Below are 22442 nucleotides of genomic sequence, written 5' to 3'. Positions count from 1 at the left end.
ACTGCCAAGTCGGCAAGTGTTCATAGTTGGAGTTTGGGTTGGTGTGTCAGCATCTGGTGGTTGTCTTCACTCCTGTCATAACTTCTAGTGTGGTCTATGTTTTACTGGCTCATATATTGCTTTAATAGCCACAAATGAGTATTATAAACCAATAACCACTGCTTGTGTTATAGCGCTTAGGAGACGAAGAGGATTTTCTTATTGCTAACTCAGGGGAGGAAAGAGGGTAACTGGAAGGGTTTACTGACAGACAGGGCTAGCTGGCTGATCTGCCAAACTAGCAGATCATTATCTGGACACCGCCTTTCAATCAGTAACTCCGGAGAGCCACCCTGTGGAAGCTGATTTAGAGGAGCCTTGACTCCTGGGTCAGGGCCAACCTTGCCTAGAGAAGGGCATACCCAGCCAGTGTTTCCACAGCCAGACAGCGACACCTGTTTGGTCTCAGGCAAAAGTCCCACGATAACACTGTGATGTTGTCATAGTTTGGGGGAAAGAACGATCTCTTGGGGCCTCTCAAGGGCCACAATGTCTGCTCTTTCTCATAGCACCCCAAGGTGGTCTTTACTCACCCCCTCCAACTTCCTTCCTCCACACAGGGAGAAATGCATTCACAGGAGTTTGCTCAGACAGGTTTCTCAGGCCAGTGTAGCCTCCCCTCGTTCTTAAGGATATCTGAGGGTGAGTTAAAGTCGGCATCCTTTGCTCTAACCCCAACTGCACAGCCCATGAGGTTGAATGCTCGCAGGAGAGAGATGAGAATGTTGACTTGGGAGAGAGCTCCCAGGATGGTAGGTCGCTTCCTGTCTACAGTGTGCAATAAGACCCAATCAGATGCCGGGATCAGGGGTTGAATCCAGGCTCCGACAGTGTTGTGGTTGTGACTGGGTCTCAAAATCCATCCTGAACACATCATGTTAGTAGGGCTCTTCAGGAGTAACACTGAGCTCCACTGGGTCTGTATATGAAGGCTTTTCTGATCATGAGCCACAAGGGAGGATGATGGGTAGCCTCTGGGAGGATCGGCTGGCAGAGCAAGTAAGGGTCTGCTATTCTCTATACCCTTAGACATGCTAAGAGAGAGCAGACCACAGCCAGACAGCATAAACCCCCAAGCCTGAAAGTGTCATGGGGGATCCACCAGAGAAGACTGCTTAGGCATGGGTTTAAGCCAACAGGAAGTCTTTATTAGCCTCTGGTGACTACACTCGGTGTTTAGGAGATTCCTGAAGCCCGAGCCTTTCTCAGGGTGAGACTTTAAGCACAAAACCCTTCTCTTGGGTTGACATGCTTCAGCTAACGAGAACAGTCAGCCAGAAGCAGAACTATCGATGACAAACATCAAGGTTAATACATGTAAGAACTTCCCCAAAGCTGTGGACTTTGATGGATTGGGTCTTTGTTTTCATTTTGGCAGGCGGTGCTGCCTACGTGCTGAGTTTTGCAGCCTGAATGGCTTTTCCATCATGGTGTCAGGTTGTGCTAAGATCTGGGGCCTGTTACAAAAGGAGATAGAACCCAGGGCCCTTGACGTTGAGGGTCATTGATGCTGCCTTACAGCTGTTTTAGGGCACAGCCAAAGTCAGAGCTGGCATGGGTCAGGTCATGCCCATCCTCTAACCAGTCAGTGGACCCCCATCAATGACCATGGGCTAACTTACTGAACCCCACACTATTCCAGTCGCCACACCAAGGACTTGGCATGTTACCTGCCTTGTCTTTTAAGAATTTGAAAACAAGAGCAGAAAATGCCGACATTTGCTAAGTGGGGGAGGAGGGTTTGCATCCATGACAGACTGATTTCAAATAAAGTTTTAATTTATCACACTGGGTACATTCTCATTCTCATCCTCTCTCTTCCTCTCCCCCCACCCCTGTCACTCACACACACACACACACACACACACACACACACACACACACACACACACACACACACACACACTGTGTTGGGGAGACAGAGGTAGATAGATAGATGATAGATAGATAGATGATAGATAGATAGATAGATAGATAGATAGATAGATAGATAGATAGATAGATAGATAGATAGAATAAGAAAGACTGTCAGTCCCCCATCAAGAGAGAGCCTGATTTGACTGTCTTCAATGATCCCAGGCAGTCTTCAACCACAGCCACTTAGAAATGCACAGTGAAGGTTGACCAGAAGGCTCCAAGAATCCCAGGGCAACTTGAGCTTGTATTGTCTCCAGCCTGGTATACAGGTTGCCAGGGCTCCTTCCTGGAGCCTCGGCATTCTGGTGTAAGTTGCCAAGGGTGACAGACAGCGTGGTAAACATGAACGAGCCATGTGAGTAGGAACTGTCAATGGGCCACACCAGCTGTGGTGCCAGGGGCTGGCCAGTCTCTTACCTGCCTGGTCACTTGGCACCTTCTCTCTCCTGTCTTTTCAGCCAGCCATGGATTGAAGTCCAGGGCGGTGGCAGCGTACCAGGGACCAGTGCACTGCTTTGCAACCATTGTGCGGACAGAGGGCCTGACAGGACTGTACCGGGGAGCCAGCGCCATGCTGTTAAGGGACATCCCAGGATATTGCTTCTACTTTATTCCCTATGTGTTCCTAAGCGACTGGATCACACCTGAGGCCTGCACGGGGCCCAGCCCCTACGGAGTGTGGCTGGCAGGAGGCATTGCTGGTAAGCACCTCCACTTCCCTCCATCCCCTGCCCCCTGCCTGTGGAAGCCCCATCCTTGGGTTCTGGGCCTGCCACAGCAACAGTAGAGCACAGAAGAGGCCACCACAACCTTCCCAGTCCTGAGGAGACAGGCCTCATCCAGCCAGATATGCAGGGCCTTCCTTTCACTGACCCTGGGCCACACCTAGTGAAGAGAATGACCCTTTGACCTCTCGTGTCCTTCCCTCCAGGGCTGTGAGAATCCCTGTGTGAATTTGCTGGACTCTGAGGCAATGGGTGCATTCTAGCATGTTCTCTGTGGCAGGCATTGCTGAGCATTGGGAGAAACTGTTGTCACTTTCACTAAATGTCGGGCTTCGTTAGGTATGGGAGGGGGAGCCAGTCTCCACACTGCCCTGAGATACCTAGGGGCACGGCAGTCACAAAAATATAAGGCTAGCCACACTTGCTCATTTTGTTACCTCCTATGCTGCACCACAACCCCAGTTCACTCAGAGGGACATCCGTGTGCACTAAGTGCTTTGCACACTTTGATGTGGCTCTCTACTGCCTCTCAGGCATCTTCCTCTTCCTCCCCCTCCTCTTCCTCCCCCTCCTCTTCCTCCTCCTCCTCTTTCTCCCCCTTCTCTTCCTCCAAGCTATCTATGTTCTAAGCTCATAGCAAACGTACACAAAGCCCATGCCTCAGCCAAACAATAGTGGTCTGCTCATGGCCCCTGCATGTCTGAGGCTCATCCTTGGAGCCATTCCCAGGGAGAGCCCCCCAAGTTCCATCTGCACTCATTTGTGTGGAGAACATGTGCCAAGGGCTTGCTAACCTTAGTTTGTGACATTCTCACTGTAACTGAGGGATAAGTATCCCAGGCACATGTGGAGAAGTAGCCAGGGGCCCTGGCAAAGAAAAAAGAGTGAACACCCAGTCAGAGGCCAGGGCAAAAAGCTAGGGCGTTGGAGGCCTGCACGGGCAGAGGGGCCAGGGTGTGCTGAAGTCTCCTTGGAGAGCTGCCAGGCAGCAGCTCCAAAACCTAGCAAGCCAAGTGCCCTGGGCTTTGATATTGCATCGTTGTCTCTCCCCAGCCAAGAATGTGCCAATTCCTGTGTTAGTAAAAAACAAAACAAAACAACAACAAAAAGCAAAAATAAATAAATAAAATAAAATAAAATAAAAAACCCCAAAACAGAAAACAAAAAACAAACAAAAACAAACCACCCCAATTTCCCCAATCCTTTAAAGTCGCACAAATGCTCAAACTGGAATTTTTTGAGGCTGATCTAACGAGGATGACCCCTTTACATGATCTCTCAGTTTCATGCCACAGACTTAGTAGATTTTACTCAGAAAAAGCCCATGCCCCATCTTCCCACTCTGGCCCTTCCCCAGCGATCAGTCTTTGTGATAGACAGGCTTCGTTCAGCTCCCCTAGACTCAAATTAAACCCAGCCACAGGCAAGCCTTTGGTCACAGGTCTCACCTTTGCTCTCTGCCTGCTTGGGAGACCACGGTGTCCTGTGAAGCAGTTGCTAGCCACACGCTGATAATGTAGCTGTGTGAGAGCCGCCATGGTCCAGTCTCCTGCTCCCAGGCTCTCCCAGGCCTCATAAACACAGCACTGCTGCCCCGTTTCCAGAGGAGGCGTGGGAGGATTCTGCTAGGTCCATGAGTGGTTGGAGAGAAGGGATCAGAAGTCCTGGCGGGCCTACTTCCCTGACCACTTAAGGGGCAGGGATGGGGAAGGGGAGCAGGGGGCATTGGAGTACAGCATCCTCAAGAAGCTAGGCCTTGAAGACCCAAGACAGCCAGCCCTGACACGCTTGGTTTCCCTGACTACGCAGGGGCAATTTCCTGGGGGACAGCAACACCGATGGATGTCGTGAAAAGCCGAATCCAAGCTGATGGGGTCTATTTAAACAAATACAGGGGAGTCCTGGACTGCATCTCCCAGAGTTACCAGCAAGAAGGCTTTAAGGTAAGCTCCACACAGCCGCCCTGGGTCAGCAGCAGCCTGGCAGAGGGTTTAGACCTTTGGTGGTGAGGCTGGAGGAGGGGACTGGGAGAGCAGGTGCTGGAGGTTACCAGCCTGTCCTTGGTTACATTTATTCCTCAGTGTTTCATGTTTTATGAGGCAGTTGTGGATGGGACTTCCTCACCCCCCACATCCTGATTTCTTTATCAGCAAGTTTATTATTAATATATGAAAATGTTACTGGATTTTGTACGTTGATTTTGTACCCTGATATTTTGTTTGAAAATATGGATCAAGTTTTGGGATAAAGTACTTAGGTTTTTAAGATCATGCTAATCTGCAAATAGGGACGACTTGACCTCTTTCTCTTTTCTATTTGTGTTCTTTTTATTTCCTCTTTTCTCATATTACTTCAGCGAAGACTTCAAGTGCTGCATTGAACAGGAGAGGAGAGAGTGGACACCCTTGTCTCCTTGTAGATTTCAGAGAAACGTCCTCAGTTTCCTCCGATTTGATGCGATTGGCTACAGGCTTGTCATATATACCCTTTAGTGTGCTGACGTGTGCTCCTTTTCCCAGTTTCCTCTAAGGAAGACTTCACGGCTGTTATCATGAAGGGATGTTAAACTTTGTCAAAGGCCTTTCCTGGATCTGTTGAGATGGTCATGTGATTTCTGTCTGTCCACATGTGTTGAATCAAGCCGTCCCTGGAATGAAGCCATCCTGGTCGTGGTGTATGACCTCATCTTGTTCTTTAAGTTTGCAAGAGTTTTATAGAGAATTTTTATGTCTATAATTTCTTCCTGGTTGTCTTTAGCCACTGCTGGTATCAGGGCCGTGCTGCTTCTGTAGGGTGAATTTGGTGGTGTGTCTTCCTTTTCTTTTAGAGAAGGTTCCTCAGGCTCTTTAGAAGAATATATATTTTGTGTCTGTTGGATCATTGATATCTGTTAAATCCATTGAATCTATCTTGTAATTTAAGGTGGAGGGTTTTTGTTTGTTTACTTTTAGGTTGGTGGTCCATCTTTAGCTGAGAGTGGGCTACTTAAATTACCCACTATCAAAATCTGCATGACTTTGTAATTTCCTGTTTAGAGATTGTGTACCATATGGTGCATCTGTATTTACAATTGCAATGTCTTCTTGATGAACTATTCCCTTCCTTCATAATGCAGTGACCTCAGCCCTTCCAGTTTTGGTTTGGTGTCTTATCTACTTTATCAGATGTCAGAACAGCTACATCAGCTGATTTTTATCTTCCATTCTATGCCAGCTAGTGTTTGTACTCCACCTTTAGACTCTGGGTGTCGGGTGTGTTTCTTGCAGACAACATACAGCTGGGCTGATCTTTTAGTTCAGTCAGACAGTCTGAATCTCTATGTTCATGGGTTGATGGCATTTACATTTAAGGCTAATATTGAGAGGAGCTTAATGACACGTCATCTTCTTGTTATTTTTCTGATTGGTTGGCTTATTGCCTGTTCTTTTGTGTTTCCCTCATTAGTCATGGGGGTTTTGCTGGTTCGCTGTGTTGGACACGATGGATTCTCTTCTAGCTCTCCTTTCTTCATCTGTTCCTTTCTGTCACTTATTCTTTTCCAAAGCTCTCTTATGGAGCCTGTCTTTTATCACCTCTGTGTGCAATAGTCCTACATATCTTCTGTGGTGCTGCCCCAGTGGTCTGCAAACACTGGACATTGCAGTTTTGTGCATGGAAGTGAGGGCCAGTTGAACTTGGGAACTTGTCTTTCCTATGGTTTCCTGTGGTTTATATTGTTGCTTACCCTATGTTAGTTGAGCATTTCTTGGCTACTAGAGCTGTCTTTATTTTTGCTGCTCTCTCTCTCTCTCTCTCTCTCTCTCTCTCTCTCTCTCTCTCTCTGTGTGTGTGTGTGTGTGTGTGTGTGTGTGTGTGTGTGCACACACATACCAGAGCCCTCTGCTGTCTATATTTAGCTTTATAGTCTGTGGACAGGTCAGGTTGCTGAATTCTTCTAAAAACTCCCCAGACTGTACTCCCTGGGATGACCATAGATAAGTCAGTGGTTCTCAACTTGTAGGTCACAACCCCTTTGGGGGTTGACTGACCCTTTCACAGGGGTCACCTATCAGATGTCACGCATATCAGAAATTTACATTGTGGTTTATAACAGTAGCAAAATTACAGTTATAAAGTAGCAATGAAAATAATTTTATGATTGGAGGGTCACTACAACATGAGGAACTGTATTAAAGGATTAGAAAGATTGAGAACCACTGTGCTAGAAGCTCTCACCTGCATGTGTTGGCAATGTGAGAAGCAAATGTAGCCCTGAGCCCCTGTCTGTAGTTTCAAGGCCTCCTGGGTAGTAATTGCCAGCTGGAAGAATAAACCTGTGGGTTAAATATACTGATGGGGCTTCTAAAGCACACAGGTGACTAGAAATTGAGCCATTCACTGACTGGAACTTTAGGACTGTTAAGCTTCAGGGGTTATTAGTTAAGGATTCATAAAGGACTCATGCAACCAGGTGATCTGGTCTTCATATCTCAAAGCCCATAGTTTAGGAACCAACCACTAAGCTACAACCAAAGTAATATCTGATACTTTGGTCCCATTCTCTGCCCACTCCAAGGGTTGTCTTGGGCCATATGAGCTGTCTCCTGAAGGAAGACTTTATTCCCTGAACCGAGGAGGCTGAAGTTGAGCCGTGGGTTCCTAGTGATGTGGTGAGGCTGGAGCATGGCTGGTGAGGAGAATTTGTGGTAGTCAAGCTTCATGAGGGGCCAGGGTCATTTGCCTGGTGGTCCTGACCCTTAGGGGTCTGAGGTCCTAACCCTACTCAAACACTCAGAGCTACCACCGCCTGGATTCCCTCAGCACTGGCTGTTCTTTGGTCATCCATTCACTTGCTCATCCTTCTCACCCACTCACTTGTTCATCTTCGTCATTCATTCATACACTTACTCATGCTTGTCATCCATTCACTTTCTCGTCCATTCACCTGCTCATCCTTGTCATCCATTCACTCACTCATCCTTGTCATCCATTCACTTCCTCATCTTTCAGAGACTCACTTAACAAGCAGTTATAGAAGGTCTACTCAGGACTGAGAACACCATGAGTGCCAAGACCAGGGGAAACCACACCCACAGACTGTGTTCCTTACCCTGTCACGGTCTACTGAGTCCTAGTCCATGAGGAACATCCTGTGATTAGGAAGGTGCCGTTGTCTCTGGGGTGGCCATGATTGGATAGACAGAGGCTATAAGCAGGTCTGGAGAACATTCAAAGCAGAGGAGACCAGAGGTGGCCTAAAGAGGTAGATGGGACAGACATTTAGCATACAAGACTGGTGCAAGAGTATAGACATGTCCCAGTAGCAGGTAGCCATGGAGGCTTCGTGAGGAGTATCTTGGCCCTGACGTCTTGAATGTTGTTTTATGAAGCAAGCTATGCTCTAGGGCTGGGCCCACTTGGTACTGCCTTGGAGTAGAGTCAAGCCAAGGTTACAGGGAGTCTTGGCACCAGCATGGAATTTTCCCCTTGGAGCTGGACTCAGTTCCTTGCTATTCCTCAATCACTCTGAGTGAGCCTGAGGAATTCCAAGATGGTTAGGCATTTAGGAAGGAGTGCCGATATTACCCACATCCCATGTGGGTCTGCCTGAGTGACTCCAGGATGTGTTCCATCAACCCTTCTCCTAGGCCAAGCTGTATCCTATGGCTGCCAGTGTCCCCCAGACCTGGTCACATACACGACCTTTGCCTCTTTCTGAAAATGAGTCACTCTGTGTCTTGAACTTTGAAATGGTTCTGTGAAGGTTCAGTTCATATCCTGACAGCCCTCCGATCTTGCTTTGGGTAGGGTTTGCCTTTTGAGCATGCAGTTGTCAGAGAAGGCCTTAAGAGGCAGGTTCCAAAGACCCCTCTCTGTTCCTGTCATTGCCTGGCAATATTGCCATTGTTCCCAACTAGGCTTATCTAAGAGGCTATCAGTTGCCCATGTTTCTCTGAGTCTACCTGGCACGAAGCAGAAAGATGCAGGGCACAAGGAACTCAGGGGGCAGGGCAATACTTAGGGATAGAAGATCAAACACATGTGATTGGTCACGACAGACGCAGGGGCTAGCAGCTACTCCATCCAGACCAGGTGTTGAGCAGTCACTGGGTGCCCTCTGGATCAATGGGCACTAGGAAAGGCTTTATTAAGTGTTGACTGGGTTGTTCTCTAGAACACCCTTTAGCAGCCCAGTGCTGCCACTATTGTAGTTAAATACACTTGTAACCCTCGTGTTTTTCCACTTGTCCACGTTGTTGCCCAAAGTAATGATTCCAAGGCTTCTGATAGATAAATATGTGCTTAGTCCAGTAGCTTTGGCTCTGTTCCCTGCATAGTGCATATCTCAGTAATCCAGTTGATTCTAAGTGTGCCACATGAATTGGTACTTTCTTCTCAGTTTCATGTATCTGTCTCCTCCCCAGAGTTTGGGGCGAATCTCCTGCCCTGACTGTCTCCCAGAATCCTCTCTCAGTACCGGAACTTCCACCTCCCTATTTCCTGACTATGCTAATAGGCCAATGGCATTTTATTGACAGGTGATGCTTCTGCACAGTGCAAGATTCTCTCTACAATCTATAATTAGAGATGCTGTCACCTATCTGTGCTGTGACCTTATCCATGCCTATAAAGATGTTGTCACCTACCCACAGTGTCACCTTATGCATGCCTATGATCTTAAGCATTGTCCTTGATCTGTCCTCTACCCCTTTGGGGATCTTTCAGGAAGCACCTGTCACCATCATTATGTGTGTCTGGGTGCTTTTTATCAGCTTCCAGAACCCTGGGGGAGGGAAGAGGGAGGAAGGAAGGAAGAAGGAAGAGAGAGCAACAGAGACAGAGAAAGACAGAGACAGAGAGAGACAGAGACAAAGAGACAGAGACAGAGACAGAGACAGAGAGAGACAGAGACAAAGAGACAGAGACAGAGAGAGACAGAGACAAAGAGACAGAGACACAGAGAGACAGACAGAGACAAAGAGACAGAGACAAAGAGACAGAGACAGAGAGAGACAGACAAACAGAGACAGAGACAGAGACACACACACAGAGACATAACAAATATAAGTGCATATAGACATACCAGTATAGACCTGCTTGGACCTCAGTTTGCTGAAGCCGTCTGTGGATGCACCTCAGAGCCTATGACAACAAGCGACATCGCAGGTGTCGTGGGTTGGAAACACGCCAGCGTCTTTCCACATTCAGATCTTTGGGTTCCGGTCAGGCCAGCACTGGGCTCCCCTGCACTTGCAATCATCTCCCTCAGAAGCAGTGTTGCCAAGAACGTGGGTTGGCGCTTGGAGGGTCAACCCTGGAGTAACACCCCACCCCTACCCCACAAAGGTCTTTTTCAGGGGCATCACTGTGAATGCTGTGCGGGGCTTCCCCATGAGTGCAGCCATGTTCCTCGGGTATGAGCTCTCACTGAAGGCACTCCGTGGCGACCACACTGTGAGAAACAAATGAGCGATCAGGTCAGTGTGCTTTCTTCCTAGCCAGGGTTGAAGCTGGACCTCTATTCTTCCTGGTCAAACCATCATGAGCTTTCTAAAGTACCCCTCTGTCCCCTGTGGTAAGTCTAGGAGTGAAGAGGCCTGCCCTCTCACCTGCATGTTGCCATTCTGACGTAACCATGGTTGACATGGTGTGTGGGACCCCAGTGACTAAGCTGGGTCTAACTCAACGGCGTTTTCACAGCCAGTGCGCCTGCTCTGGGTCCCCTTCGCAGCTTCCAAACCTTGGAGAGAAGTGTGTTTAGCTTCTTTCTTTATTATAGTGATGTCTGATCTGCGGACACTGACCCCATGCCACCCCGTGCCTACACAAGGCTGTCTCCCCACTTCTGACTAAGCCTGATTTACTCTGAAGGACAGGCCACTTACAACACAGGTCTTCCTTTTCCTTTCTCACAGGGAAGGATCAGTATAGCTCTGCACAGCCAACATCTTGTTCAGATGCTCTCAGCAGTTCTTGGGAGTCAGTCCATGTTGCCACCCCATCCTCCAGCTAGCCTCCCCTCATCCTGAACACCCCCTTCTCCTTCTCCCTTCACCCCCACCCCATCTGTGTGTTCCCATGGTGCCTTGAGCCAACTCTGTCTTGGTTTTGGTGTCACTAGCTGTTTGTCCCCCAAGGCTACTCGTAGGTCTCCTCCTCCAGGAAGGCAGCTTGATTTCTTCGCCGAGATGTGGTCTGCCCACTACAGGCCCCCTAGCTGCCTTGGTTGCCCTCTGTTCTTCCCAGTGGATGTCCCCACACAGTAGGTCTCCACTCTCTACCCTTTTCCTGATGGCGATGCTGCCCCTCCCTCCTGCTGCTGCTCCTTCCTGGGCTCAGACTTGTCCCTGGCCAAGCTCAGAAGATGGAAGGATCAGTCACTGGACTTTCATATCAGGCAGAAAGCCTGTTACTCTGCCTCTGTGATAACCAATTCTACCAAGAAGGAAGGCCACCATCAGGGAAGCCTAGAGGCCTGAGTACTGCCTTCCAACCCCATGCCCCAGGGGCTGCTGGGAAGTGCAGCACAACACGCCAGGTCCTAGTTGCAAGCACAGAGGGCCGTCAGCCAGGCTGACCACAGGGGACCTAGAAGCTGACCTTAAATAAATAAACCTCTGTGGCCTTGCACTAGGACTCCAGCACTCACAGCTTCCCCGGCTCTTTGCCCTCTTTATATAAAATTAAAAGGGAGTAGTAACACGTTTTGCAAAATTAAAGCTCTCGCTGGAGCACCCTTGGTTTTGGATGAAGTCTGGGACAAGGCAGGGCTGAGCAGGACCACAGTTTCATTCCTGACGCTGTGCCCAGACATTCCCTGCCTTGCCCCCCCCCTCCCCAAAGCATCTCCTTCAACAGGGGGAAAAAGGTCAATGTTTTAAATCCCGTAACAAAGCCAATGTATGTTTGTATTGTAGGAAAACACAGAAACAACAGGAAGAGCAAAGCAAGAATCCCTGTGTTCACCATAAGGTCCAGCTGCAGCCTGAAATCCAGAGCCGGCTTTGTACAGCACAGCCACCGCCATCCTGCCTAATGGCCCAGAACCATGTTCACGTCCCGTGGTTAACTCTTCAGCTACAAAATGGCTTCGGAACACAGACCTCAGATCCCGGAGTGACTGGGCACTTGTCCTAGCTGTCGTACTAGGCCGCTCTTGGCCGCTGGCTCTTTAAGGAGGCTGGGGGAAGTTACCAGAGAGCCAACTCGTGGCATCTGAGAGCTGTAGCTGAGCCCGCCGGAACTTTGCTTTCTGAATGTCTTTTCTCTTGCAAAGGGCTGGGAAACACGTCTCCTTAGGAAAAAACCAAAAAACAAACCAAAAAAAATCCCTCTAAGGGCAGTAATGGGGTTGGGGAATAGGAAGACGCTACCTCAGTTGGGAAGGAGTGACCCCAGCAACATTGTCTGGAACAAGGTGTTTAATATCCTGCTCTAACCAGGAACCATGGACCCCAGGTCCTCTAGCAAGCCTGGGTTTTAATTTACAAAGGTTTGGAGCAGGCCACAGTCTATGTGGCAGAGTCATGAACTCTCTGAAGACGTGAACAACAATGCCAGCCTTCTCATCCAGTCCCCCAAATGGAGGAGACAGTGTATCTCAGATGACCCTGGAACATTCACAGCAGGCTCTAAGAAATGGTGGTATGGGGACTGTCTCCAGAGGCCCAGGCACAAGGGTCAATAAAAATCCTTTCCAAATATATGCCTGGCATGGAGGGCGCAGTTCCCTAGAGGCTTGGGGAGGCGGCACCTTCCTTCCCATCTGCCCCTAGTTTTGTTTCCTTCTGTGGTTCTCACAGCAGAGAGGTGAAACTCGGTGAGAACCCTGTGGGGCGGTTATTTTTGTCATGGGGATGGCTTGAAGAAGGTCGCAGTCACTCGTAAGCGATCCTCAGGTTTCCCCGTGAGTCTCGAGTCATCAGTCCCTTCCCTTTCAGGATCCTGGTACCAGAACCCTCCTAGAACAGAGTGTTCTATCCTCTGACCTGGTGTGTGTACTCCAGACCTGGGAGCCTACTTTCTGTTTACAAGGCTCTTCATAACCAAAGAAAGGAGATGCGTTCTTCCCGTGACACCTCGTTTGAGCAAACGATCCCAGACGGCCTCCCTGACCAACTGTGGCACAAGACCCATCTCTATGTGAGTTTATCCAAGCCTAGATCCTGCTGGCCACAACTCAAAAAGAGCATTCTTTATGCACCCTCTCTCCTCTCTGCGCCACCGTAATCTGAGCAGGCCTCACCCCGCTGCAGGCTGCGATTGACAGCGCCCGTAGAGCCAGCAAGGGTGCATTACTGGAGAGTAGGAAGACCCAGCCGTCTCCGTCCGGTGCCAGGTGGGACACAGCCATCATCCCGAGCTTCGAGTCACTTCCTTCATGACTGCAGACTTTCTCTCCCGAGTCCAAGTGCTGGTGGGAAACAGCAGACCAATCATGGGTCAGGCAGCCATCATCTCTTTCAGCTCTGGGTTAGAACCTGAGAAAGAGAGGCAAAAACATTCTGTGCCCACGGATGATGAAAACCCAGCATAGACTTGCACTCCTCAATCAAAAGCACAGAAAGTCCTTAGGGTTGTTTCTGTATACTTAGCGCCCTACCTGACTTCTGAGAGACCTTGGTCACCCTCCTCTCTCTTCAGTTTAGGTCTTTGGAGATGCTGCCCAGAAAGAAACCAGCTGAACTAAGGGGGTTAGCATGTGTCATTTTCTTCGTGGTCCTCAAGGTGGGAAGGGAGGGTTCAGTGTCTGGAAAGGAACCTACAGGAGAGGAAAATCCAAAGATTCGCTCCCAAGCCTGAGCGGGTCATGTGTTGGTGTCATGCGTGAGCCGCAGATGGCAGCCAGAGCTCGCAGGGGCGGGTGTTCTGTGGGCGTGACTTCTACGTGGAAATCCCAATAAAATGCAGTCTGCTTCCCAGTGTGACTTTGTGCTTCTACCTTACCACCTATGGGAGCCACATAGGAGATAACCTTGCTCTTCCGGGGCGTGCGTCCATGATGTCACTTCCGGTTCTGCGCCTGCAGCAGCCACGCCTACTGCACCCCAGAGCCCCTCTCAGCATACTGCTGAATGTGGCTTCAGAGTCCTGCCTCACATTGTCACCTGGGCAGTCGCCACCAGCCAAGCAGAAATGTGGTCCAGGGTGGTCTTAAACCCCAGTGAGGGAACTGTCTTCACAGCCATGTAAAAAACAAACGTTTTAAGATCTTCCTTGGTTTGCCCCAAATCACAACTGCCCCCTAGAGGCCGACATGACCATTTTCAGTCTAGATCACAGGCGCTTCCTCAGAATGCTCTCCAAGCCCACCCTTCACAGCTCTTGAAGCTCAAAGTCCCTTGGGTAGATCTGAGCCAATGGGCTTGTGGTCACTTAGTCACCTGTGTTGAGCCCCTGCCGTGTGCAGGCACCGACTCAAGGGAAGAGTGGAGGAGCTCCGGCAAAGCTTTCGTGCTAGTTTACTAGACTCCTTAACAGGAAGAGGCTGGCCCAACCCCCACTTCAGCATCACGGGCAGGTACTTGGTGAGGTGCTGTGCTCCTGGTATGTTACAGGATGGACCCAGAATGCCTCCTCTATCCCATCCCAGGATGTGTCAAGCAGGCATGCACTAGTGCCTGCCTAGGCTGCACAGTTGGGTTGGAGGAGTGGTATTTTCAGAGGCCAATCAGGATCTCCCATTGTGCACTCCTGGCTAGGCAGAGAGTTCACTCCTCTGTAGCGAATGACTAGGGGGCAGCTGGAAGCCCTTCTGCTTGTCTGTGACATCACGTGCTGTACAGTCCTTGGGAAAACCCGTGTGCTCATGAGAAAACGAGAGTGGAGAGGAAGGTGGTATCTTAGAGTCATTGGAAGTTAGTTTTTGGTCTTGCCGGTCGCTTTGAGGACCGGAAACATTTCTCAAAAGCCTGTTTGGCTGATATGCCATAGAATCGCCACTTGATGGCAGCAGAGTGTCAACTAAATCCTGAGGGTGCCTGCTAGCTGGTGACTGTTCTGGGAGAGCTTGGGTCCTGGGCACTTCCCTCCCTATCTTTGTTCTCGGTGCCCCAGGGTGTGGTCCTTCCCTTGGGTTTCAACCTCGGTGCCTATCTGCATGATCTCGACACGTTCTGCTGCTTGGGCTTCAGTTCTCATCTGTAAAAAACCACAGTCTTCCTCTCTGATCCGGGGCTGTTAGCTTTTGTCCGGAGGTTGACAAAGGGTGGCTGGGTCTGTGTACCCTGGGCCCGGACCGTGTGAAACCCTGAGCATCATAGCTGCTCGTTTGTGTCTTCATAAGCATGCTTTGGAATGGGGTAGATGCAGAAACTGAATAGATCTTCGCATGCTCCGGACACAGGATGAGCTATTGGTCCGGGTTCTAACTCCCAGAATCCTCTCTGATAAGCTGTTGTCAAAGAAGATTCCGGAAGCACGTGATTCAGTTGTGAAGTCCAGGGAGCTGTACATCCAGAGAAGTATGGCTTCTGGCCACTGGCTGAGCATAGAGAGGGCCCACTGGGCTTGATTCCCCTGGGCATGGAGGGGCCCACTGGGTTAGGTAACCCAAGTCTTAAAAGATCGGTGTTCCGCGCTCCTGCGTCAGTTCTACCTTCATAGCCCCACAGCAGGTCGCTATTTGCACTCACCTGCATGCTTATTATGGTTGCTGAGTCATCAAACCGTGTCCTTGGGCGCTGGGGACACAGGTGCAACTGTTTTCATTTTCTACCTAAATTTAACTGTCCTTCCCCTCCCCCCAGCCCGCGCCACTTCTCCTTCCCCCACCAAGCCCCATTCTATCCAATAGCCAGGAGTGGGTCTCGGGTGTGATTTTGCCACTTCTGGGGAAAATTTAGGCATTCTGAGTGAAATGTTCAACTCGAGATGGCCCCTTTACCCCTGGAGGTGACTTGAGATTCTGAGACCGGGATACCCTGCTGTATTCTCTGGGTTCCTGTAACAAATCTGCCCAGGGGCTTAGCCCCCTGCACAGGGTAGCATCTGATCCATTTGAACAATGTGCTTCTGGGCCTCAGTTCTCATTTATGCACTGAGAAGTATACACAACTGTTAGTGGGTACCTCAGGAGGTCAACGTGAGGATCCAACTCACTCTCCTACAAGTCACTCTTATTTCTGCCTGATGCCCAGGAAAGAGGAACAAGTGCTCCAGTGAGCTCTTCTCACCCCAGGTGTGCCCTCCTCACCCCAGGTGTGCCCTCCTCACTCCAGGTGTGTCCTCCTCACCCCAGGTGTGCCCTCCTTACCCCAGGTGTGCCCTCCTCACCCCAGGTGTGCCCTCCCTCCCCAGGTGTGCCCTCCTCGCCCCAGGTGTGCCCCCTCCTCACCCCAGGTGTGCCCTCCTCCCCCCAGCTTGCCCCTCCCCCCCCCCGTTTTCCCCTCTTCCCCCCGGTTGTCCCCTCCTCACCCCAGGTGTGCCCTCCTCACTCCAGTGTGCCCTCCTCACCCCAGGTGTGCCCTCCTCACCCCAGGTGTGCCCTCCTCACCCCAGGTGAGCCCACCTCACTCCAGGTGTGTCCTCCTCACCCCAGGTGTGCCCTCCTCACCCCAGGTGTGCCCTCCTCACCCCAGGTGTGCCCTCCTCACCCCAGGTGTGCCCTCCTCCACCCAGGTGTGCCCACCTCACCCCAGGTGTCTCCCCCTCACCCCAGGTGTGCCCTCCTCACCCCAGGTGTGCCCTCCTCACCCCAGGTGTGCCCTCCTCACCCCAGGTGTGCCCTCCTCACTCCAGTGTGCCCTCCTCGCCCCAGGTGTGCCTCCTCACCCCAGGTGAGCCCACCTCCCCAGGTGTGCCCTACTCACTCCAGGTGTGTCCTCCTCACCCCAGGTGTACCCTCCTCACCCCAGGTGTACCCTCCTCACCCCAGGTGTGCCCTCCTCACCCCAGGTGTGCCCTCCTCACCCCAGGTGTGCCATTCTTGAACTGTGTCTACAGGAGTGAATCTTTTCTTACTCAACTTTACAGTCAGGCCAGGGAAAGCACCAGGCTGGCAGGTGGTTTTGATGTGGCAGCCAAGCCTCAGTTTCTATTGCTTGGCCCCTCCCCCTAGCAGTAGCTTGTGTTGTCTTCCGAGACCACCCCAACCACCAGCATCCGCCCCTCCCTGAGATCCTGAATGAATGCAGTCAGCAAACCACAGTGAGTAGTCAGACTCAGAAAACCCAGATGGAGGGGAAACCACCCAGGTTGCCATGTAGCCAGCCAGTCAGGGAGCTGCAGACGCCTCTGTTCCTCCTGGAGATGACCCAGAGCCAGAGGGAACGTAAGTGAGCCCCAAGTCAGAGCAAAGCCGTTTTGTTCACACAGTTCCCCAACCCCTTATCTCCATCCCAAAACCCAAACAGCTCAGCCAACTCAAGGTTGTTGTGACTCGTTGGGCGGTAAACCCCGGCCTATCTGTGTGAATGTTCTTGGGTTCTGCGGCAGAATATTGATGTGTTTAATTACAGAATTTTCGCCCCGGGGCCTGCTGTTTGTGTTATGTAAGGAGTGGCACGTGAATTGTGCATTAACTTTTGAAAGGACAAAAGAGCCTGAAATCTGAACCCTTTCTGACCTTTGCTTGCTGGATAAGTGGCTGTGCCCTGGGGCTGTGGTGAACCCATTTGACCCTCGGGCTGTCAGAGGAAGTAGTGTAGAAATCTTACACAGATAGGAGAGCAACCGAGCACGGTAGGCAGAAGGATGGCTTGGCAAACAGAACCAGCTGGAAGTGGCTCTCTGCTCTTAAGTTTCCCCCAGCTGAAGGATCTTGGGAACATCTCCAACCTAGAAAGCTTCGACTTTCACGCTTATAGAAACGAAACACCAGCGTCTACTTCCTGTCAGTCCTGAGCCACTGAAGGGGGTTCTGCCCCTTGGTACAAACAGAAGCAAGGCAGAATGTAAGTGTTTGATCTGATGACGATTGCAAATGGGTGTCTCCCTCAGCATCTCCTGTGTGCCACACTTTGAATGGTAGGTTTGGAAGGGGTGGGGCAAGATGCCACATTTGGGGGGATCCACAGACTAGACATGAATCAGGTACAACACAGACTCAGACACCCTCCCTATTCAAGGCGCTGTGTAGGAGCCTAGTTCTGGAAACTTCATGCATGAAGACAGAATCCAGGGCTTCTGTCCCCCACTCCCCACCCCTCTTGTATCAGCAGGTGGAAGGGGAGAGGGCCATTTTCTCTGCCAAAGACTCCCACCCTGTCTTTGACCTTGTGTCTGCCTGTCCATCAGTCAAGGCTGAAGGGGCCAAACGGAAGGCCTGAAGTCTTCCATCCTGGATAGGCAGGTAGTATAAACTAACCCTTGACCTGCCTAGGGGTGTTGCAGAGACACCCACAGAATGTTCTGGGTCCAATCTATCTGCCAGACATGCATATTCTCAACTCAGTTCCAGTTGTGCCCCTGCACCCTGGAGACCAACCATCCATTCAGACCACATCCACACGGCACCTGCTGCAGGCCAGCTCAGTGCTAGTACAAGAGTGAACAGAGCTGGTTCCTGGAGAGCTGGGGTGTGATCTGGAGAGGGAGGCAGGCATGCTTAGAAGGCTGTGAGCATCGTGGGACAGAGACCAGGAGTGGGCATTGGGGTGGGGCGTGTAGAGTGTTAGGCTGAGGGGAATGGCTGCATCCACAGTCTGCCAGTCATGCGGTGTGATTCAAGGACCTCCTGGGGCTTGCGCTGTTGGATTTTGTTGGTTGGCACATGGTGGACGCTCCCTGAGCAGGTTCCAGGTAAATAGGCCACGTTGATCTCACACTTTCCTGCTTCAAGCTCTCACCTGAAGGGCCCTGCTCTGAGACCCATCTCCAGACCTGCTGCCTTTGTACCCTTATGTAAACCATGCCCACGTTTATTTTTTAAAAATTGTGTGTAGGTGTGTTGATCTGTATGTGGGCATGTCCACATGACTGCAGGTGCCCTTGGAAGGCAGAGGTATCAGGTCCCCTGGAGCTGAAGTTAGAGATGGTTGGGAGCCTCCTGACAAAGGCGTTGGGAACTGAACTTGAGTCCTATGTGAGAGCAGCAAGTGCTCCTAACCACTGAGCCATCTCTCCAACTTCCGTGCTCACCTTCCTGAGGAGTTTCTCAGCCCTTGGACTCACCAAACAATGGTCCTTTCTGCTTTGGGGCCACAGTTTGCTTCACAGGAGCAAACCCTTGGGAACTTGGTGGTGCCCTGTGTCCCTCATGCTGTTCTTAGCCTTTGCTGCTGTCGTCTTTCAGGCTGTGCCCCCCATAGCTGCTCGCCTCCAAACCAGTCAAGGCTCAAGCCTCCAGTTCTGGGCTCAGGCTTATGGCACTGTTTATTACCAAGTCTTTGAACGTTGGACGCTTTATGTGCTCTGAGCAACAAGGATGAATAGGCAGGGAGAAAGCCCCACCCCAGACCCCTTGTATTTCTCCCTCCCCATGGAATGGCTCTTTATTCCGAAAGAAACTGTGAAACAAAAGAACACAAACAGGTTCTAATCTAGAATAGCTTAGTTTATTTCTTCCTTGTAACAATGAAAACAATTAGGGAGAAAAGGTTTTGTAAATTCAATAAATAGAATAAATAGTATCTGTCTTCACGGCCGGCTTCTCTGCACTTGCACCTCTGACTTCTGGAAGGTCTTCAGGAGACTCTTCAGAAATGACACGGTGTCGCCTGCTGTGGTCTGGTTGCACGGCTTTTCACAGGAGAAAAACTGCAGGGAGAGAAGTGGACAGGACAGGGTGAGCACCTCCAGCTCATTCTGCAGCAGTGTACACCCTGCAGCCTAGAACCACCTTCCCTCAAACCTGGGGACCAGTTGATGGTCAGGGGAGAGAGAGGTGTGAGATGGGAAGAAAACAAGAAGGGTAATCCTGGGCTAACTAGCATTGGGTAAGACTCTGCACGTGTTAATTTGGGGGGGTCACGATTCCAGGAATCTATGTACACACACACACACACACACACACACACACACATGTCCTTTCAACGTAACATTGTAACACGGAAGTTCTGAGTAAGACTTTGGATTCACACAGACCAATGTTTAAGTCCCAACCTCGGCTCTTGTTAAATACAATAGCATCAGAAAAAAAGACTTTCCTGAGTATCGCTTCCCTCCTTATAGAGCTGGTGTACAGCACTGAAACTGGCCTCTAAGGCTGGTACTCAGCGTAATGGCACCCGTAACATAGACAGGCAGGTGCCACTGGGGACAGATACCTGTGTCTAGACAGGCCAGCCATAGCACTTAGCTGGTGCTCTCCTATGAACACTAAGCATAGGGAAGTAGGACAGTGGCTGGCCACTGCCCCAGGAACCAGGGTACATGCTGATAGTGGATAGGGCAGGTGGAAATACTTATCTTGACCTTGATGTCTTTAATTCTACAAACCTTTTCAGTCATTCAGCAAACCAACAAAAACCCTGACTTAGGGGCTACCACATCCTTGGTTAGTAAAGTGAATTCTAGGATGACTTACTGCTGCATGAGCTACAGTCTGACTCTTCAGAGTCCAGCTTTTGCTTACAATAAGGTGAATTCTTTCATTATCCAACAAGCAGAGAGAAGAAATTGGCCGCTTGGGTGTCAACGGTCTCCATTTAACCAAGGGAGCTGCAGACTCCAGAGCACATCTGACCTACTCCAGTGATTTTGTTCCTGGTTAATTTCTTACCTGCCCCACTTCCAGCCTGGGCCTACCTACGCTAACTTTCCCATCCTTTCTCCTTTGCTTAGAGATGAGCAGACAGTCATTGCTCTCAAGTTTCTCTGCTACAGGCTCTGACCCAAAGACCCTCCCCATTTGCTGACATCATGCACTCAGAAATCACGTGTCACATGCAGATACAAAACTCACCTGACACTTGTTGCTCTTTAGGGTTTCAACTATCCTTTTCACCCGAAAGAAAAAAGGTGAGAATTTTGATTGCTGGGTGGCATTGGTCACCTGTGACATTCCCTCCTGGAAGCACGGTGTGGTACAATCATCCTGGCAAATAACAAGGACATATGAAGAGGATTTATTAAAAACCTGCCTAGGACTGCTTTCAGAAAGAACCACCAACAGGACTTTAAAGGACAACTTAATTTAACCGATGCCACTCAAACTTGCGCTACTGTTTTTAGATCTCTTCCTTGCCACCCTAGGAAATGATCTTAATTAATTAATTGGAGGTGAGGTCAATTTCCCAGGGACGCTCCTAGAGGAGATTCCACACAGGAAATGTGGGCCTGGTGTGCTAGCAAGGCCGTGCTGCACTTGCCTTGCGCCTGGCAGCCCTGTCCAGGTCCAGTAGCTGTGAGTTTGAAAGCCTGGGAAAGGAAAAGCATTTTCCCACGCCAGCTGATGGGACAAGCCATCGCACAGGGCTCATGTTTCCCACAAGCTACAATCCTGCATTGAGAAAGGAGGGGATAGATCGGACCCTTCCCTAGCCATAGGACCCCAAAGAATTGGGGCTTCCGACTTTCACAGGGTTTTAAACCCAACTTTTCCCCAGTCCAAATTGGGGGGGCTGAGCCCTGCAGTGACTACAGGTCTGAGTGACTGCGCCCTCATCATAACTAGGAGTTAGAATAGCACCAGAGCCTCCCTGCCTTCCCCTCACTGACAGGCACCACACTTAGATATTGCCTTCCCAAAGGGCAGCTGGAACCATTCAGCAGCCACTGAAGACCGGCAGGAGGATGGAGAAGGAGAAAGAGATGGAGAAGGGGAGGGGGAAAGAGTAGGAAGATGCCAGAGAAAGGAGGGGTGTGTGTGTGTGTGTGTGTGTGTGTGTGTGTGTGTGTGAGAGAGAGAGAGAGAGAGAGAGAGAGAGAGAGAGAGAGAGACTTCTAGATAGGCCATGCCTGATGCTGCTATTTTGTTTGTTCCACAAATCTGGACTCACCAGCAGACGAATCAGCAAGCAATATTCATTTTTTTTCCATTTTGTACATGACCATTTATCTCAGAAGATAGTCAATAAATTTTAGACTCTGAAAAAATATCCAGATGTCTCAAGGGTATGACACTAACTTAGACATATAGATGTGTGTATAATGTGTATCTATAAATAAAAGTTTTAAAGGTGGGGTCTATACTCTAGCAGTTCCACTTAAACAAACATTTAGAGTTTAGAATGTCAAGTAAACTGTGTTCTTTCTTCTTTTTTTTTTTTTCCAAAGCATAAGCCATGACCTGTGACCTTTCCCGACTGTACTTACGGATGGGATGGGGAGGCACAAGCAGCTGGTCACCTGCAAGAGAGAAAGCACAGCATGAGCATTCTGGCTGCGAACACTGAGAGAGGTCTGCAAGGTTCTTAAGGTTATTCACTCACGTTGGCACTGCAGCTGCATTTTGATGATGGGTCGTCCTACAGTAGGCAAAGAGATAACCCACAGTGAGTTTCGTCCCCTTTGCCATCCCCCAGCGAATGGCTCTTCCTAGCCCCCCAAAATCTACCTTCAGGTTTTCAATAAGGTAAGAGGTGTGTTGGATGCCCCAGGAGGTGCTGCATCTCTGGCCCAGCACAGACCCAAAGAGCAAAGCAGAGGCAAGGACGTATGTCACAAACATGTTGACAGGAGTCTGTAGCTCAGCCTGCCAGCATCTTCCAGTCTAGCTGTATTTAAAGCTCTTCAAACCTGGAAAAACCCTGACATCAAACTGATACCCAGTGCCCACTTTTTCTCTGTAAGTTGGGGCCAAATGATAGTGAAAAGAAATCAGTCTGAGTCACTCGACAAAGGCTGTCTTATGCCAGGAAATACCATTCCTCAGAAAAGATGCTTTTCAAATGGTGGGGT

General features: G+C 50.1%; 2 protein-coding genes across 2 annotated transcripts in view; one reads left to right on the top strand and one right to left on the bottom strand.

Moving 5' to 3' along the window:
* The window catches only part of Slc25a48 (solute carrier family 25 member 48), a 37453-nt gene extending 27286 nt beyond the window's left edge, over positions 1 to 10167 (top strand). The window contains exons 5-7 of the mRNA XM_032884804.1: positions 2415 to 2657; positions 4491 to 4624; positions 10008 to 10167. Of these exons, the coding sequence (XP_032740695.1) occupies positions 2415 to 2657; positions 4491 to 4624; positions 10008 to 10130 (500 nt within the window). The 3' untranslated portion in view covers positions 10131 to 10167. The remainder of the gene's footprint in view (positions 1 to 2414; positions 2658 to 4490; positions 4625 to 10007) is intronic.
* Positions 10168 to 19138: 8971 nt separating this feature from the next.
* Positions 19139 to 22235, bottom strand: Il9 (interleukin 9). Its single transcript, XM_032885308.1, has 5 exons — positions 22099 to 22235; positions 21974 to 22009; positions 21858 to 21890; positions 20506 to 20637; positions 19139 to 19358 (listed from the first exon to the last, which is right to left on the bottom strand). Exons 1-5 carry the CDS (start codon positions 22210 to 22212, stop codon positions 19239 to 19241), a joined length of 435 nt encoding a protein of 144 aa, XP_032741199.1. The 5' UTR covers positions 22213 to 22235; the 3' UTR covers positions 19139 to 19238.
* Positions 22236 to 22442: the final 207 nt, after the last annotated feature.

This window comes from Rattus rattus, chromosome 14 (genome assembly GCF_011064425.1).
Source record: "Rattus rattus isolate New Zealand chromosome 14, Rrattus_CSIRO_v1, whole genome shotgun sequence".
NCBI classification, from domain to species: Eukaryota; Metazoa; Chordata; class Mammalia; order Rodentia; family Muridae; genus Rattus; species Rattus rattus.
The sequence above is the reverse complement of the archived record's forward strand: the minus strand, read 5'-3'. Positions and strand labels throughout refer to the sequence as shown.

Bases quoted from the DNA above. Each gene is read 5' to 3' on its own strand.
- Il9 (XM_032885308.1), bottom strand. From the start codon at position 22,212: ATGTTTGTGACATACGTCCTTGCCTCTGCTTTGCTCTTTGGGTCTGTG. The intron at 21,891-21,973 runs GTGAGTGAATAA...TCTCTCTTGCAG, and splicing joins AATGCAGCTGCAGTGCCAAC to GTGACCAGCTGCTTGTGCCT. The intron at 19,359-20,505 runs GTGAGTTTTGTA...CTCTCCCTGCAG, and splicing joins TAAAGAGCAACAAGTGTCAG to TTTTTCTCCTGTGAAAAGCC.